Raw genomic sequence first — 20,037 nt, 5'->3', positions numbered from 1 at the left:
CTAGTAATTGAGTCTCCATCTTCCCTTAAAGTGGTAATTGCTAAACACTAATGCTGATTCATAAGGAAAAAGCTCAGTTGTTTAGGTTTTACTGTGACTTGTCACTAATTCAACAAATGTCTAGAATGTATAATGAGTCTTTGAGTTAAGTTGGGAAATAGGTTGGCTTGCTTCGTAATTTAATTGACCACTCTGTAATAAATATAACTTGAAGACACTTGGCCGTATAAAATCATTTGTGGTGAGAATCCCCTGGAATGTGTTTTGCTGTGAGTTTATTCAATAAATACTCATTAAAGCCCGAATAACCCTCTAAAATAGTTAATGTCTCTCCCATTCCCTACTCCAACAGAACTGCTAGTAGTGAAGAGGAAGAGAGGAAGGCCCAAAGGATCAACCAAGAAATGTTATGCTGAAGAAGAGTTGGCTGAAAACAGGACCTCTGCTCCAAGTGAAGGTGTTCAACCGGGACCTGAAGAACGAGGAGAACTGGTGGATATTCCCGCAGACAACCTGGAATGCCGGAAGTGCAACCGGAAGTTCTCTAATTCTCGACAGCTACGAAAGCACATCTGTATTCCCATTAAGAATGAAGACTTGGAAGAGGAAGAGGATTCAGGTGAGCCCAAGTGTGTTACGATGCATGATTTGAAGATGAGTGAAAAGTAGACACATAGAAAGCTGCCTTGTTGTTGGAGGTTTATTTATATGCCTTGGCAAGGCCACACTTGGAATACTGCAATCAGTTCTGGTCGCCACGATGTAGAAAAGATGTGGAGACTCTAGAAAGAGTGCAGAGAAGAGCAACAAAGATGATTAGGGGACTGGAGACTAAAACATATGAAGAACGGTTGCAGGAACTGGGTATGTCTAGCTTAAGAGAAAGAAGGACTAGGGGAGACATGATAGCATTGTTCCAATATCTCAGGGGTTGCCACAAAGAAGAGGGAGTCAAACTATTCTCCAAGGCACGTGAGGGTCGAACAAGAAGCAATGGGTGGAAACTAATCAAGGAGAGAAGCAACTTAGAACTGAGGAGAAATTTCCTGACAGTTAGAACAATTAATCAGTGTAACAGCTTGCCTCCAGAAGTTGTGAATGCCCCAACACTGGAAGTCTTTAAGAAGATGTTGGATAGCTATTTGTCTGAAACGGTATAGGGTTTCCTGCCTAGGCAGGGGGTTGGACTAGAAGACCTCCAAGGTCCCTTCCAACTCTACTATTGTATTGTATTATATTGTATTTATTAAGGGAATTGATATGGCTACCCAACTCCGTCACACTGACTCAGTGTGACTTGCAGAAATAAATCCCCTGTACAAAAGTCTAATAAAGCCCCCACTCCCCTGGCAACAAAATCAAACCACCCAGTTGGTGGGCTTTGTATGGGGTCTCCTTGGCTCAGTGGCAAAACCATATCCTCAGGAACTTTTGAAAGAGTATCAAGGTGGTGACTAATCCTATTTCTGCAGAGACGATGTGTCTGAGTGTGCACAGTGCGACTATTATTTTGAGACAACCCAGAGCAAAAGACAGAACACAGAGGTTTTGTCTTTCAAACAGTGGTATAGCTGCAAGGCATATACTGTATATATACATACACATACTAGGCAAAACCAGGCAATCAATCTTCAACTAAAACACGGAAGCACACACACACACACACACACACACACACCGCCCTCACAGGGCCTCTCTTATATAGACAGCATCTTAAAGCGATAACCCCGCTGACTCATTCTCATTGCATCATCTTGGCTTACAGCCTTACAGCAGCTGGTGAGCTATTAAATCATCATTACTTTAACACAATGTTCCACAGAGAGAGAGCCGCCATGGAGAAGGCACTTCTTCTTGGTCCCACTAGATCAGGGCCAGGGACTAGAGGTGCCCGATGGGGTGCTGAGATCTGGCCCACAGGGCTGCCCTGGAAACAGTGAAGGACAGGCCTGCAGGGCCTCTGCCAACAAAAATGGAGCTTCGGAGCGAATGCCTACCCTGCCACACTCATCCTGGCCCCCCAAGGTCAAACACAACCCTGAATGTGGCCCTCAGTGAAATTAAGTTTCACACCCCTGCACTAGATGGATCTTTTTAGGAGAGGAGACCCGTAACATAGTCTCCCCCCCCCCCATCCATTCTGATGGGTCAGTTAGACATAACTGGGAAAAGACGGTCCTTCAAATAATGTACCCACCCTGGTTTGGAGCGCCTGGCGAGCCAATAAAGTAAAGTTTTCCCTGCCAGTCGTGTCCAACTCTAGGGCACCTTGCTCATCTCCATTTCTTGCCCGAGGGAGCCAGCATTGTCCGAAGACATTTTCCATGGTCATGTGGCTAGCCTGACTCTAAGCCAAGCTCACAAAATGTTATTAGCTTCCCACTGAAGTGGTACCTATTAATCTACTCCCATTTCCATGCTTTCAAACTGCTAGGTGAGCATACTTTATGCTCTTTCATCAAGACCTTTGTCAGAGTTTGTTGCAGAAATCAAATCCAGAAAGCACACACAGGTACTTGATTCAGCAGGATTCATTAACTTCTCTTTATATACAATAACACGTAAGTAAATATACAATACCAACAGGTGGGTTCTTCCAATGTGATAGAGAGGAGAAATTGCAAGTAGTTTCAGTTCAGCAGACGGACAAGAGCAGAGTAGTTTCGTTTCAGAGCTCAGAGCTTAATACAGCTAAGCCATGCCCAGACTTCTTGCTTAAGTTTCTGTTTTCCAAACAAGCCCTATTGGCTGACCTTGTTACCATGTCTCTGCTGGTTCATGAATATTCTGACAACCTTTTAGTTACTAATGACTAACTCAAAGTACACATTAGTAACTAAAGTTTCACAGTACAAATGGCTTGATGGTTGTCAGAGGCCTCGTTCTCCTCTTTCTCTCTCTCTGCATGTCCGAGAGTGTGTGTGCGCGTATGTAACTTCTTACCACTCCTTTTTTTAAAACTTTACCCTGATCCACGTTAACTCTTATCCCATTTCCGTTTCTGTTACCTGGAAGAGCAAATACATCATTGATAAACCAGCATTCCCTCTGAGTTTGGATGAAGTATGGCACTCTGATCTGGGTTGATTTCTACAAGAGGCTTTGGAACACGTTCATGCATTGATGTAATGCAAGTCTCCAGCTATTTACAGCTGCCTCTTTGCCCAGGATCACACGGCAGCACAAACGCAGACTCTAGAAAGAGTGCAGGGAAGAGCAACAAAGATGATTAGGGGACTGGAGACTAAAACATATGAAGAACGGTTGCAGGAACTGGGTATGTTTAGCTTAAGAGAAAGAAGGACTAGGGGAAACATGATAGCATTGTTCCAATATCTCAGGGGTTGCCACAAAGAAGAGGGACTCAAACTATTCTCCAAGGCACCTGAGGGTAGAACAAGAAGCAATGGGTGGAAACTAATCAAGGAGAGAAGCAACTTAGAACTGAGGAGAAACTTCCTGACAGTTAGAACAATTAATCAGTAGAACAGAATTTGCCTCCAGAAGTTGTGAAAGCCCCAACACTGGAAGTCTTTAAGAAGATGTTGGATAGCCATTTTTCTGAAACGGTATAGGGTTTCCTGCCTAGGCAGGGGGTTGGACTAGAAGACCTCCAAGGTCCCTTCCAACTCTGCTATTGTATTATTGTATTGTGTGCTGTATCCCCACCCACGCCTGCTCTTACTGCTTTTGGGAAATTAGATCCAAAGCCCTCCACAGCCTTAGTATATGCAGGTAGTCCTCAACTTACGACCACAATTGAGCCCAACATTTCCATTGTTAAGCGAGACATTTGTTAAGTGAGTTTTGCCCAATTTTATGACCTTTCTTGCCACAGTTGTTAAGTGAAAACACTGCAGTGGATGAATTAGTAAGCCAGTTGTTAAGTGAATCCCTTTGACTTAGCTTCTCAGAAGGTTGTAAAAAGTGATCACATGACCTTGGGACACAGCAACGTAAGTATGAACCGCATCTGACTTTTGATCATGTGATCATGGGGACGCTGGAAAGGTCACAACTGTGAAAAAGGGCCGTACGTCACATTTTTCAGGGCCGTTGTAAATTTGAATGGCCACTAAATGAACTGTTGCAAGTCGAGGACTACCTATATCGGGTCATTTGGCTTTTCCATTTATGACAACCAAGTGGCTGCGCCCCATGTCGTTTCTGAATGCTTCCTAGGAGTAAAAAGTATAAAGCTTTACTTCTAATTGGGTTTAGTGCCATTGTTTTAAAAATAAGTATTCTGTGCATTACTTAAAACTAGGTGTATCTCGTCCTAAGTGCTTGTTAAAAACACAAAAAGTCCAAAGTAGTGATTGGGTGGGGAAGCTTTGTTGTTTTGTGTGTGTGTGTGTGTGTGTGTGTGCGTGCGCGCACGCACGCGCGTGTGGTTTTCTGAGAATAGAATAATAGAATAGAATTCTTTATTGGCCAAGTGTGATTGGACACACAAGGAATTTGTCTTTGGTGCATATGCTCTCAGCGTACATAACAAGACAAGATACATTCGTCAAGAATCAGAATCAATAATTCTTTTGTTTTGTTTCAAACAAAGATGGTTAGCATGTTTTTTTCCAGCCAAAAAATAAGTTTCTCCTTTGCTAAGAGAATCAGCGTCTCTATTCACTAGTAAAACAAAAGGGGGAAACTGCTCCCCTGACAAAAGCCAACACAGGATTCCATGCAGGGTGGGAAATTATTCATTTTTTTCTTTTCTCCAACCAAACATCCAAAAATGTTTTGGCAAGGAGACTGGAGGTTGGAAAGAACCGATGTTAAGGGGCCTTTCCACTCTCTCCATGAGCAAGATAAGCCTCCCAACAGCTGAACAGAACTGGATCGGATTTGGTGTGTGTGGGAGGGTGGGGAAACTGACAAAACAAAGCATGAAAATGGGCCAGATCTAGCTAGTAATTGTGGAGAAACAAACAAACAGACAAAAGGGAAAAAAAAGCCAGACAGGAAAGATATCGCTAAAGGAAAGGGGATCCAGAAGTAACCTGCAAGGTTGTTGAATGCTCAACTCTAAAATCCTCTTTTTTTTCCCCCTGCCCAAATAAGGGCCCACCCATTGTACTCATAACACAAATACACATAGAAATACGCTATAGGGCACCGCACTGCACACCAGAACAACTAGACACAAGGACAGTTTCCCCCCGAATGCCAACACTCTGCTAAACAACTAATCCCCACATCATTGTCAAACTATTTACTGAGATTGCATTGCTATTATTCTTCTCATCAGTGGTGGGATTCAAACTTTTTTGCTACCTGTTCTGTGGGCATGGCTTGGTGGGTGTGGCTTGGTGGGCGTGGCTGCTTCTCTTCCTTCCTATTACCATTAAGCAACCAATCATAAATCAAGGACTATTGGCACATGCCTTAAGCTCATCTCCTTGCTCTCTACACCTACAAATATAACTGACAGGCAAATGCCCTGGAGTTACCACTTGTATAAATTGAAATACAATCCTGCAGAGTTTGAGGTTCAGAAATCGTTTTGGAATGCAAAGTTTTTGTCATTCATTAAATTCAGTCACGTGTAAAGCCATGCTTTACATTCTTAGGCTAGTTAAGTTTCAGCTATGTTCTGAGCATACATGCTGATTATAAATCTTTTATTTGAATTTCTAAGCCTTGATCTCCAGAAGCTGAAAACACTTTTCATTCATATGCTGAAAAATTGTCCTTGAATGAAAGTGCAGGAGTTTAAAAATGGAATTTATCTATCTCTATATCTATCTATCTATCTATCTATCTATCTATCTATCTATCTATCTATCTATCTATCTATCATCTATCTATCTATCTATCTTATCTATGTGGTGTATATATGTATTTTGTATATATACATGTATTTATGTGTATATCCCTATCATATCTCTTTACCATCCATCCATCTATTATCTGTCTTTCTGTCTATCTGCAATGGTATCCTATTATCTTCATTACTGTTTTGCTTCACTCACGCACGGCACATCTGGGCATGTGCAGAATGATGACGTCTGGGTGGGTGGAGCCTCGAGCCACCGCCACTACTGGTTTGCTTGAACCGGTGCGAACCGGCAGCATACCACCTCTGCTATCTATCTATCTATCTATCTATCTATCTATCTATCTATCTATCTATCTATCATCTATCCATCCATCCATCCACCCATCCATCCATCCACCCACCCACCCACCCACCCACCCACCAATCTAATCTAATCTAATCTAATCTAATCTAATCTATCTATCTATCTATCTATCTATCTATCTATCTATCTATCTATCTATCTATCTATCATCTATCTATCTATCCATCCATCCAATCTAATCTAATCTAATCTATCTATCTATCTATCTATCCATCATCTATCTATCCATCCATCCTCTATCTATCTATCTATCTATTTATCTATCATCTATCCATCCATCATTTATCCACCCACCCACCCACCAATCTAATCTAATCTAATCTAATCTAATCTAATCTATCTATCTATCTATCTATCTATCTATCTATCTATCTATCTATCTATCTATCTATCTATCATCTATATATCTATCTATCCATCCATCCAATCTAATCTAATCTAATCTATCTATCATATCTATCTATCTATCTATCTATCTATCTATCTATCTATCTATCTATCTATCATTTATCTATCCATCCATCCTCTATCTATCTATCTATCTATCTATCTATCTATCTATCTATCTATCTATCTATCTATCTATCATCTATCTATTGCCTGCCTATTATAGTCATAGTGGTCATTAAACAAAGTACCCAAAAGATCACTTCATTTCATGACCACAATCTCTCTTCTCCTGCTTGTGGTCATTAAGCAGCGCACAGGGGACCTAGTGTAGGCCTGAGCTCATGCTGCAGCACCACCTCCTCGCACACGTTTTTTTCCCTGAGCCTCCTAAAGCCTCCTCCATCTCCAAGACCCCATAGGTAGCAAGGCCAAGGTCTGCAGCAGTGGTGGATTGCAGGCAGTATGCCCCAGTACGGGTGTACCGGAGCCTGCCCGGAGTACCAGGTACCGTTACGTTACGGTGCTCCAGAGGGCCCACCCGCTTGCCCGAGCTCCTTACCTGTCTTTTAAGCGTACGGCGCCTGCTCGACGCTCCACTTAGCAGCTGGAGCATCACAGAGGCTTGCGGAAGCATCACAGGCAAGTATGGCACATGCGCGCACCACACGCGCATCCATGTGGGTGATGCCGGGGCTGTTCCAACCGTACCAGTTGGAACGGAATCCGGAACCCACCACTGGTCTGCAGGGACCCAGCAGAGTAGAATTGGGGGAGAAGATAACAGAGGGGGCCGCTGCTGCATTCCTGCAGTAGGTTTTAAGGGTGATCAGATTGCCAAGAGACCTGACTACCTAAATTTCCCCTTGGATTGAATTTTTGGTGTAAGATAACCCTCACGTCCAACCTATAATTCCCTAGCAACATTAAGAACATGGATGTATTCACAGTCTGGCCAAGCAATTTAAATCTCTTTTCAAAAGGTACTGCTTCAATTTCCGCCCCCCCCCCCCCCCCAATACTTGACAATGACGCCTACAGTTGGCAATCCAATTGCAGTCAGAGCCCGGGGGGATTTGCACCTCACTACTCCAAATTAATTTGGAATATTAAATGTGAACTTTTGGTGTTGCGTTGACTGTCAAGGCGAGCATTTAAAACTTAAGCTTGGGACGTGAGTTTGCTTCGGGGTTCCTTTTTCTCAGTGTTTCATTTCTGCGGGACTGATGCATGTCTGAACGGGAAATATATTTGCATGTAAGATAACATGTAGAATGGATCTAGTATAAGAACTTCTGGTAGAGGCTAGTACATACCTATCTGTCCACTCTGTGCATCATTTCTTAAGTATTAGCCCACTCCTATTTCTGGTCACCCACAGCTTTCCTTCATGGGTTTTTGTTGTTGTTGTTGTTGTTGTTGTTGTTGTTGTTAATTCTTAGACCACTAAACATTCTTCCTTTGAACATATAAGAGAAATACCCATAATCATAGTTTCCTGAAAGATATACTTTTTTGTGAAAATCATAATTTTAACTAGACGGTTGGGAAATAAAAGTTTTTCCACAAGAGGTAATTTGTGAAATATATACTAAGCCAGTTTCATCTTAAAGGTTAAGCTGCTGGCTTAGAAAGTGGGAGACCGTGAGTTCTTCTCCTGCCTTAGGCATGAGAGCCGGCTGGGTGACTTTGGTCCAATCATCAGAAGACAGCGAGTTCTAGTCCCGCGTTAGGCACAAAAACTGGCTGGGTGACTTTGGGCCAATCACCAGGATACTGTGAGTTCTAGTCCAGTCTTAGGGAAGAAAGTCACAGAATAACTTTGGGCCAATCATCAGGAGACAGTGAATTCTAGTCCCTCCTTAGGCACAAAAATTGACTTTGGGCCAATCACCAGGACACTGTGAGTTCTAGTCCAGACTTAGGGAAGAAGGTCACAATATAACTTTGGGCCAATCATCAGGAGACAGTGAGTTCTACTCCCGCCTTAGGCACAAAAATTGACTTTGGGCCAATCACCAGGACACTGTGAGTTCTAGTCCAGTCTTAGGGAAGAAAGTCACAGAATAACTTTGGGCCAATCATCAGGAGACAGTGAATTCTAGTCCCTCCTTAGGCACAAAAATTGACTTTGGGCCAATCACCAGGACACTGTGAGTTCTAGTCCAGACTTAGGGAAGAAGGTCACAGTATAACTTTGGGCCAATCATCAGGAGACAGTGAGTTCTACTCCCGCCTTAGGCACTAAAACTGGCTGGGTGACTGAGCCAATCACCAGGACACTGTGAGTTCTAGTCCAGTCTTAGGGAAGAAAGTCACAGAATAACATTGGGCCAATCATCAGGAGACAGTGAGTTCTAGTCCCACCTTAGGCACAAAAATTGGCTGGGTGACTTTGGGCCAATCACCAGGACACTGTGAGTTCTAGTCCAGTCTTAGGGAAGAAAGTCACAAAGTGACTTTGGGCCAATCACTGGGAGTCTATGAGTTCTAGTCCTGCCTTAAGCATGAAAGCCGGCTGGTTGATTTTGGGCTATTCCCACTGTCTTAGGCCAACTCATCTCACAGGGTTCTTGCTGTCAGGAAAAAGAGAAGGAGGAAATAATATTATGTATGTACACTACTTTGAGTTATAAAACAACAAAAGCAGGATAAAAATCTAATGAAGATACAAAGTAAAATCAGTTCCTTATATACCCCATATCAATTCCAAATTTCACCCAGGGTGAGTTGGTGTTTGCCAATGTTTGCCTAGACCTTCCCTCTGAAACCCACACAGCACAAGATAACAATTTAGCAGTGTCAAGAATACAGCTGAGAAACACCTCGAATAGCTAATAATCTATTTGTCTCCCGTAAAAACAGATAATTAGGGAAGGCAGCGTGTATTGTTCTCTTATCAGTCGATGGGTTAGAGAGTGCATTGATTTTACACAACAAGAAACATCTCCCCTGCTGCTCCATAGTTGAGGGGAGTTGCTCAACAGCTGTAACAGCAGGAGCTCCACTAATAGCCATTTGTAACATCTGTGTTTGTGGAAGAGGTAAGATAAGACAAGTTTTGACTCTGCATCTTTGGTCCTTGAGGAGACAATGCTACAGAAGATGCTTTAGGCCACTGATGGCTAACCTTTTCCAGACCGAGAGCCCAAAGTGCGCACACAAATTAGTGTGCGTGTGCCCAAACCCCCAAAATGCAATGTACCCCCCCTTTGCATGCCACCTCCATGCATGCAACCCCCCCCCCATGACCTGCCCCCTGCGCATGCGTGGCAGAAACTCGAAGGCCAGCTGGCCGGCAGGAGGCATGCGTGCATGCGCAGCAGAGCTGAACTGGAGCGTGCCATAGGGTCACCATCACAGCTTTAGGCTTTCCCGAGCCTTCCTGGACATACTGCTGTACCGGTAGTCCTCAACTTATGATCACACTTGAGGCCAAAATAACCTTTGATAAGCGAGTGTTGCTACCATAGTCTACTCCATGTTCTTTGCTTGCAGGATCAGCAAAATGATTGATTTGTTTGATCGGAGCCATTTTGCTTATGTGGTTGTAGTGGTTGTGGCACCAGACTAGAAATCGGGAGACAGTGAGTTCTAATCCCACCTTACACATGAAAGCTTGCTGGGTGACTTTAAGCCCATCACTGGGAGACTGTGAGTTCTAGTCACGCCTTAGACATGAAAGCCAGCTGGGTGACCCTGGGCCAGTCACCAGGGGAGTGTGAGATTTAGTCCTGCCTTAGGCATGAAAACTAGCTGGATGACTTTGGGCCAATTACCAGGAGACTGTGAGTTCTAGTCTAACATTAGGAATAAAAACCAGCTGGATGAGTCCCTCACTCTCTCTCAGTCCAACCAACCACAGAGGGTTGTTGTTATGGGAAAAATAGGAAGAGAAAGGAGTATTAGGAATGTTCACTGCCTTGAGTTTCTTATAGAGCAATAAAGGTGAGATAAATGTGAATGGGATGCGGTGGCTAAAAAGCTGAGCTTGTTGATCAGAAAGGTCAGCAGTTCAACGGTTCGAATCCCTAGCGCTGCATAACGGAGTGAGCTCCGTTACTTGTCCCAGCTTCTGCCAACCTAGCAGTTCGAGAGCACGTAAAAATGCAAGTAGAAAAATAGGGACCACCTTTGGTGGGAAGGTAACAGCGTTCCGTGCGCCTTCGGCATTTAGTCATGCCGGCCACATGACCACGGAGACGTCTTTGCACAGCGCTGGCTCTTCGGCTTTGAAATGGATATGAGCACCGCCCCCTAGAGTCAGGAACGACTAGCACATATGTGCGAGGGGAACCTTTATCTTTACCTTTAAATGTGAAAAAAAAATTCTAGACAGGAGAAAACCCCAGCAACTATCATCTGGGTTTCCAATTGTCATTTACCTTACCAGAGTAGCAAAGCAAGTTATTCATTTCAACTGAAATCTCTTGAGTCCTTACTCAATGTGCTTTTTAAAAAAATATTTGGGTTTGTAAAACCTGATCCAAGAACTTTCCCATGTTTAAATCGGGATGATGATCATTATAAAAACCAGTGCCATTCTTGTTGTTGTTGTTGTTTTTTTAAAGAAAATCTACAAACACAACAAAGAAGCGTGTGTTGGAATCATGACAATTAAGAGACCAATATATGTCCTAAACATTCAGCTGGGACCTTCTCCGATTAAGAATGCACATAAGCAGCTGAGTCTCTAATTAGGAACCCCAAAGAGAAAATCTTGATGGCTTGATGAACAGTGTAGCTTGAAATGAACGGAGTGATTCATGTCTCTGACAGCTGCCTTTATCATCAGTAGAAATGCAGGCATCCTGCAAATGCCATCTGAATATACAGGCAGCCCGGCATCAAATTACTCTGTGCATGCTGCATTGGATTTAAATCACCTAAATCTGGGTACATGAGGTCAGTTTATTAGTTTGCCAAATCAAAGTGGCAGCTGCTCAAACTGATTGCTTAATGTTCCTTTGCAAGAGGGAGCAGCAGCGAAGACTATTCATCTCAATCAGGCTGCTGCAAGGCGAAGAATAAAACGCTATTGCAAAACATTTGTTTGAGTCCAAACTTTCCTCATGTTGTAGAAAAGCACTGCGATTTTCCTGGCCATCTTAGCTGGAAATTACGGGAGTTTAAGACTGTCACAGCTGCTTATCCCCAAAAAATTTGCTTGGGAGATAGAAGTTAGGAGACAGGAGCACAGGGTTCTTGTTTTTTGTTTTTTTTGAACAATAGTGCTTATTTTCAGGGACGTGGCAATCTGTGCACATAAGCCACATGATTTTAGATGCCCTTTTCAGTCCAGTGTATAAACTGGTTAACAGTAGAATAAAACAATTATTAAAAAAGATGCTAAGACTCTACTAAGACTGCAGAGAAGAGCAACCAAAAATTAGAATAGAATAGAATAGAATAGAATAGAATAGAATAGAATTTATTGGCCAAGGGTGATTGGACACACAAGGAATTTGTCTTTGGTGCCTATGCTCTCAGTATACATAAAAATGCATTCATCAAGAATCATAAGGTACTTAGTGATAGTCAAAGGATACTAAAGGAAGGAAGGAAGAAAGAAAGAAGAAAGAAAGAAAGAAAGAAAGAAAGAAAGAAAGAAAGAAAGAAAGAAAGAAAGAAAGAAGAAGGAAGGAACGAAAGAAAGAGAGATGAAGGAATAGAATAGAATAGAATTCTTTATTGGCCAAGTGTGATTGGACACACAAGGAATTTGTCTTTGGTGCATAAGTTCTCAGTGTACATAAGGAGAATAAAATATATTCATCAAGAATAAAAAGATACAACACAATGATAGTCAACGTTATTAATCAGCAATCAATTATAATTAATAATTATATAATAATTATCCATTATTACAGGACCATATGCATTTTGTGAGTGATTGCAGGGACTAGGTATGGCCAGCGTAATTAAGAAAAGGACAAAGGAATGACATAATAGCAGCCTTCCAATATTTGAGGGGCTCTTAACAGACAGGAGAGGGGGGTGACCTGTTCTCCAAAGCACCCGAGGGCAAGAGAAGAAATAAGGGATGGGAAATTATCAAAGAGAGAGCCAACCTAGAATTTAGGAGAAATTTCCTGACACTGAGAACAATGAATCAGATGAACTGTTTACCTTCAGAAATTTTAGCTGCTCTTTATCATTGCAGGTTTTTAAGAACAGATTGGAGAGCCACTTGTCCGAAATGGTATAGTGCAGTGATAGCTAAGCTTTTTGTTATTGTGTGCCGAAAGTGTGCGGTCACCCATAATGCAATGCGTGTGTGACACACACACCCATGCCCCCCCATGCATGTGTGACCCCATGCGCTCCCCACACGTATGTGTGCGCAGCCCCCTGTGCTCCCCCTGCGCAACCTCCCACGCTTACCCATTGCTGTGCATACGTGCACGACCCCCCTCGCATGCCCCCCCTGTGCATGCACACATGTCTTCCGCATGTTCCCCGCCCCCTGCACATGTGCGGCAGAGATCCAAAAACCAGTTGCCCGGTGGGAAGCATGCGCATATGCGTGGTGGAACTGAGCTAGGACAACGACTTGCGTGCCCGCGGAGAGGGCTCCGTGTGCCACCTGTGGCACGCATGCCATGGGCTCACCATCACGGGTATAATGTCTCCTGCTTGAACTGAGAGTTGGGCTAGAAGATTTCCAAGGTCCTTTCCAATCTGTAATTCTGTAACCTAACTACCAAAAATCAACTTTATGTATTGATTATTTCTCGACTTAACGATGGTTTTGGAAAAGGAAATTTCTGACTTAAATTCAAAGTTCCGACACTCGGCACCCTCCCCACGGTCATGTGACCAAACTTTGCGTGCTCAACAACACAGCTGCATTTATGGCTGCTTCAGTGGTGGGTACGCCCCTGTACGGGCGTACCAGAGCCTGCCCGGAGCACTGGGTACCGTTCCGATAAGGTGCTCAGGAGGGCCCACCCGCCTTCCCAAGCTCCTTACCTGTCTTTAAAGTCTTTGGCGCTTCTGCGCCTACGCACGGCGTGTACAGCGCCTGCACATGCAGCGCCTAAGCGATGCTCCACTCAGCAGCTGGAGCATTGCGGAGGCTTGAGGAGGCGTCACTAGTAAGTAAGACACATGTCTTACTAGATAGTAAGACGCATGTGCGCACTGCATGCGTGTGTGGCCATTCCAACCGCACCGGTTGGAACGGGATCCGGGACCCACCACTGGGCTGCTTGGAGCGTCCTGTGGTCATATGGCCCCATTTTACAATTGGCAAAACCACACCCACAGCGGGCCCCTGGCACAGTTAAGGACCACATATCAAAGCGTTGTAAAAGCTTTTGCACAGCACCGACAGCCGCCATCTTTGCAGTGTCAGCCTGTTTTGCAACCCTTATGGTGTATGATTCTAATGAGCATTCCATAAGTTGAGGACTGTCTGTACTCACAAAGCCAATCTTATTTGCTTAATGACTAAATTATACCTTGGTCAGATTGTAACTTGTTGAATGAACAGTAAAGCATCATCATCATAATATGCTCAGATGCTGTAAACTCTCCCAGTACAGGTAGCCCTCAACTTACAACAGTTCATTTAGTGACCGTTCAAAGTTACAACGGTGCTGAAAAAAGTGACTTATGACCATTTTTTATGCTTACAACCAATGCAACATACCCCATTGTTACGTGATCAAAATTGAGACACTTAGCAATTCACTCATATTTATGATGATTTCAGTATTCCAGGGTCATGTGATCCCCTTTTTGTGAATTTCTGACAAACTCAATTGGGAAGCCCGATTCATGTAACAATTGTATTACTAACTTAATAACTGCAGTGAATCACTTACAAGCTGGGCAAGAATGGTCGTAAAATAGGGAAAAACTCACTTAACAAATATTTCACTTAGCCACAGGAATTTTGAGTTGAATTTTGGTCATGAGTAGCGGATTACCTATACAAATTTATTTTTCTAGATCTAAAATTTGTCCAAGTAATGAACAATGGAGATAAGAGTTGCAAAACGCTTGTGAATTATTGAGCTTTAATTTCTCCTATGTGTAGACCAGGGACCTCCAAAGTCGGAAACTTTAAGACTCGTGGACTTTAACTCCCAGAATTCCTCAGCCAGGAAGGTTGGAGACTCCTGCTGTACACCACAGCAACTGGGAGATGGACCTTTTCTTCCAGCCTCACATATCTCCGTTTTATCGCTTGCTTATGAACATACCAGTTGATAACCCGCCGTTGCCTGGGTATTTATTTATAGGGGGAAAATGTCTGGACCAAACTTAATTTCTAATGTTGGATTTTACCCCTTACCAGAGGGAGCCCCCTTGTGGAGTACTGTGAAGCTGTTACCATAGCAACTCCACTGCGCTGTACAGTAAAAGCCATCTTACGGCAGTACAGTTGAAGACATTTTAAGACACAACAGGCTGTATCTTAACAGAACACACACACCTCTGAGGGGTGTTAGGATGACTTACCCCCAAAACATTTGTTTCCATCTATGTACCAAGTTTCGCTGAAATTGCTCCAGGCATTCCAGAGTTATGCTGGAGGATACACACACACACACACACACACAAACACACACACACACACAGCCATTTATATATATGTATATAGTTTGTCGTTTGGAAAATCATGTGTTGTTTGGGAAAAGGTCTCTTACATTGTCAGCCTGTCTGAGCTTGACCTCAGTTTGTAGACCATCCATTTCTGAGGTACGTCTTTTCTGCCTCAGAAAGAAGGAAGCGTCTCGTCACTTCATAAAGCCAAATAGACAAATAAGTCCCTTGCTCTTGTGCTTAATCTGTACATTGTTTTTAACCTTTCAAACACAGGGATTAGACACGCACTGACTGTCATGTTGTCAACACCTTCATGAATCTCGTCAGACTGTACTTGCTGACTAATTTTGTCTCTGAGCTGCACTGCCAAATAGATTTGTCCCATATGGCGAATTAAAGCAATTTCTTTACGCTGGCACAGCGGTTACACATTTATACTTTGGTCTGCCTGAAAAAACTGAATTCCACCTCTACAATTCACTATCTTGTACAAATAACCAATTAAGCATACGAGATGTCAGGCTTCAACTACCTCTCTCCATTCTGGCCCATTCTTAGAAGTACTTAATTAAAAAGGAATTAAGACAAAGGAATGATAAGAACAAGCCGTGAAATCCTTCACATGGTAATTGCTTTAACACTGTTGCATGTTGCCAATGAATGCCTTCCAAAAACTAATGGACATTATTGATCTGAGGAGAGGTTCAGCACGAGCACCTGACTAGCAAGAAGAAAAGCAAAGAAGGACCATTTAGGAAGAGATCAGGAAGATTGAAAAAGAAAGGATAACCCTGCGCATCGTACTGAGAAGAAGCTTATGGCTTCCCCAATCTTATTGCTGTGGCCCATCAGTGGCAAGTAGAGCTGGCAGTAGATTCAGAGAGTGAGGAGGTTGGGGAGGAACATGGGCCGGTCCTGGAGTCTGGGGAAGGCTCTGATGAGGGCTCTGTGTTGGAGGCTGAGAGGGGGCCAGAGCCACCTGACAGTTATCAGCTGCCTTCAGAGTCAGACATCAGTGAGGCAGAGGAACAGCTGGAGCCTGTTCCCAGTGTGCGCATATGCAGAGTTGCCAGGCAAAGCTAAAGAACAGGGGTCGACTTGGGAGTAAGCTGGATGGTGAATGGCCCCTCCCAGAAGAAATAAAAGAGGAGTGAAAGGGGAGTGGAGTTTGCAGGAGACAATTAGTTCCCTTCATTGGTTCTTGAATCTCCGAGACTCCTTGCCAGGTTTTGCAGATATCAGCCTGGCAGCTCTCCAAGCCAGATAAGGTCTGTGACTGTAAATCCTCCATCGAAAGACTTTGCTGGATGTGAATGAGCAGAATTCACAGTAAATTGATAAAAGGGTGCTTTGTTGGGACCAGGAGTTTGCTTCATGCTCTCGGGAAGCCTCGATCAGAACACCTGTACTTGGTGTAGTAAATTGTCTTCTGTGTTTATTTACTTATTTATAGAAATTTCTATCGCCACCGAACTTACTCTTAGTGATTCAGGGCAGCTTACAGGGATTTAAAAAATCCAATATAAAACCTTTCATTAAAAGCAATAGCCTGTAATCTTCTGACAGCAACAATCATCTAAGCCATTTGATGGGCTCCATAAGGAGTCCAAAGGCACTCATGGTTAAGATGCTGGTTTGGAGGTTGGTGAACCTGTGTTCGAGACCCAAATGTTCCCATGGGACGGAGTGTGCTCCTTTACTGCAGCTCCTGCCGAGAACATGAAAGGAGTCCTCAACTGGACATCTCCTGGGCTAATCCTTTCAACACAGAAGCACCGAGGTGCTTCTGAGGAGAATGTGATGTGATGGGCTCCATTCCTCTCTTGGCCAAACCAGGTCTTCAGAGCGTGTGAAAAGGGTGTCAAAGTGGGGACCAATTTTATCTCCACAGGGATGATGTTCCATAGGGAGGGAGCCGCCACAGAAAAGGCCCTTGTTGGTCCCACTAGGTCATGTGTGGGCAACCGTGGCACCTTTACGATCTGTGGACTTCAGCTCAGGAATCCTGGGGGCTGAAGACCACAGGTCACAAGGTTTCCGTGGCTGCCCCCCTCTGTGCTTGGTGGACCTCCCCGCTTCCCTTTGGCGAAGGCTTTTCAAGAGGAAGCAAGGGTGAAGAAACCTCACCGTCCCGTGGATGGTAAACCTGTGGAAGAAAACTACTCATCATTCTCTTTATGTTCTTTTTTGATATTTGCCCTTTTAGGTAATGATTCTGATGTTGACCTTGACAGGAGGGAAGATGAGCGAGAAAAACCATCCAAGAGGCAGCGGGTACAAAGGACTGAGAAAAGTCTTGCCTCAAAAGAAGCAGACTCGGGAGCTAAGAATCCTATTATCAGTGTGGTCTTGACAGCCCACGAAGCAATCCCAGGTAACCACAACTATTTCTAGGGGGAGGAGGGATTTTTGCTTTTCTTTCTTTCTTTTTTTCTTTCTTTTTTTCTTTTTTTCTTTCTTTCTTTCTTTCTTTCTTTCTTTCTTTCTTTCTCTTCCTTCTCTATCTTCCCTCTCATTTTCTCTTCTTTTTTTGTTCTTTCATTCATTCTTTCTTTTTTCTTCTCTCCATTCCTCTCATTCCTTCCCTTTTCTCTCCCTCCATCCCTTTCTTTCCTTCCTTCCTTCCTTCCTTCCTTCCTTCTTTGTTTCTCTTCCTTCCTTCTCTCTCTATCTTCCCTCCCATTCTCTCTTCTTTTTTTGTGCTTTCATTCATTCTTTCTTTCTTCTCTCTCCCTTCCTCTCATTCCTTCCCTTTTCTCTCCCTCCCTCCCTTTCCTTCCTTCCTTCTTTCTTTCTTTGTTTCCTTCCTTCTATTATCATTACAATTAACTCAAGGCAACAAGCATATCCAATCTATCTTCCTCCTCCCATTTTCCCCACAACAACAACCCTGCGAGGTGAGTTGGGCTGAGAGAGAGAGAGAGTGACAGGGCCCAAAGTCTCCCAACGGCTTTCATGGCTAAGGTGGGACTAGAATTGACAGCCTTCCAATTTCTAGCCTGGTGCTTTAACCACTAGTCCATTTTGGCTGTCGCTAAATGACACATTTATCTCATCTTTCCATAAAGATGATCTGAAGATCCATAATCATCCATATTCATAATGACCCAAAATCATTAGGTATTAAGTCAATACCTAATTAGGTATTGTTGGTATTTAATAAAGCCATTGTAATTTGCCTTTTTCAGAAAATTTTTGGGATCTGAATTAAGAGTAGTGATCCCCCTCCCCCCACCACCGCCAAAAGAACAATAGTTAGATTTTTGGGGATATGATTGTTCCTCAGTGTGAGATGAAATGTATGATACGAGGTATGGATTGTTGTGTTGTGCTATATGGTCATATATTCTAACCAATTGATGTATTTTGCTTAGGGTAGGTTTGTAATAAATTGTCAGGGTCACTTAGATGGGATTGGATCATCATCATCATCATCATCATCATCATCATCATCATCATCATTCTAGCCATTGTGTCAGGGTTCCAAACAGCATCCCAAAGTAAATCAGAGTCAAAGGCAAAGTATTGCTCAAAGTTCCAATTTATTAAGAGAGCCGCGTTGGCACATCTGGGAAAACTCCGAATCTGAAAGCTTCCCGGTTTTCCCCACCCAGTTGAAAGTTCACGATCTTGCCCTCCGCACCCACAAATCCATCACATGGTCCAATCGTCCACTGCCATGCTGGCAGCTTCCACCCATCCAGTTGCAGCCAGGTGCAGAGTTGCAGAGACAAAGGATGACCTTGGCTTTCTAGAAAGGAATTTTGTTATGGATACAATGCATCTCACTCCTACCATCCCCCCTCCCATTTTCCCACAATAGGAAATGCATAGTAGAATAATAGAAAGTGTGGCAGGCTAAAGGATCCAAAAGAAAAGATGGCTGCAGGCCTGACACATTGTCTATCCATTGCAGAATGAAGGCCTCTTCTGCATGTTTCCAATCAATATATCTTGAGTTTTCCTTTGCCAGTTGGGCCCACAATACTTGCTGATGGCGATCCATCTTGTTTTAGGTCTCTTTTTTTGTGGATGACTTTTTTTTTAATCTAGAATCCATTCTATGACTGCCTTAATCCACCTACCATCAGTTCTTCTTGCTATGTGACCAGCCCATTTCCATTTCATTTTTTTTTTACTCTTGGACGGCGTGATATACTCACGTAATATGTAATTATGAATGTAAAAGACTCTGCATCTGTACAGTTGCATTTCAGCAAATCTTTTCTAAAATATATAGCTTTTGACCCAAGAAGCTAGAAGAGTTTGCCAAATCATGGGGAAACGGGTGCTCGCTTCTTGTCTGCTCATTAGACTTGCAAAGTGGGTAAAAAAAATGAAATTATGGATGGTAAACTTAGTTGTCTATAAATAATGCAGAATTCTAGATGGCTGGGTCTCCGAGCTCGACTGTGAGCGGTAAAATAAGGGTTTGAGGGCCCGAAAGGGTTTTTTTCTGACCCACATAAGCTTTAATTCTTAGAAGAATCAACCGAAGTCCCACTAATGGGCTCATGTGCATTTAGGTTAATTGCACAGAGCATAAGAATTACATGGCTGACCTGGTCTAAGAGTGGTCTTTACATCTTTACCAGAATGGAAGGAAGGAGTGTCTCATGCTACAGCAAATCTTTTCTTTCTGGGTTGTGCAAATTTTGCCTTTTGACTGCACAAAATAACATTATCCCAGTACTTGGAATACTCTGGATTTGAAAGAATAGAATAGAATAATAGAATTGAATAGAATAGAACAGAACAGAACAGAACAGAACAGAATAACAGAGTTGGAAGGAGCCTTGGAGGTCTTCTAGTCCAACCCCCTGCTTAGGCAGGAAACCCTACACCACTTCAGACAAATAGATATCAACATCTTCTTTAAAACGTCCAGTGTTGGAGCATTCACAACTTCTGGAGGCAAATTGTTCCACTGATTCATTGTTCTCACTGT

General features: G+C 43.2%; 1 protein-coding gene across 1 annotated transcript in view; it reads left to right on the top strand.

Annotated features, from left to right (window-relative positions):
* The window catches only part of ZFAT (zinc finger and AT-hook domain containing), a 161,384-nt gene that overhangs the window by 36,930 nt on the left and 104,417 nt on the right, over positions 1 to 20,037 (top strand). The window contains exons 3-4 of the mRNA XM_081951039.1: positions 353 to 619; positions 17,296 to 17,463. Coding sequence (XP_081807165.1) covers positions 353 to 619; positions 17,296 to 17,463 — 435 coding nt within the window. The remainder of the gene's footprint in view (positions 1 to 352; positions 620 to 17,295; positions 17,464 to 20,037) is intronic.

This window comes from Natrix helvetica (genome assembly GCF_964273705.1).
Source record: "Natrix helvetica genome assembly, chromosome: 4".
Taxonomy (NCBI): Eukaryota; Metazoa; Chordata; class Lepidosauria; order Squamata; family Natricidae; genus Natrix; species Natrix helvetica.
Note: the sequence above shows the minus strand (reverse complement) of the source record. Positions and strands in the feature narration are given on the sequence as shown.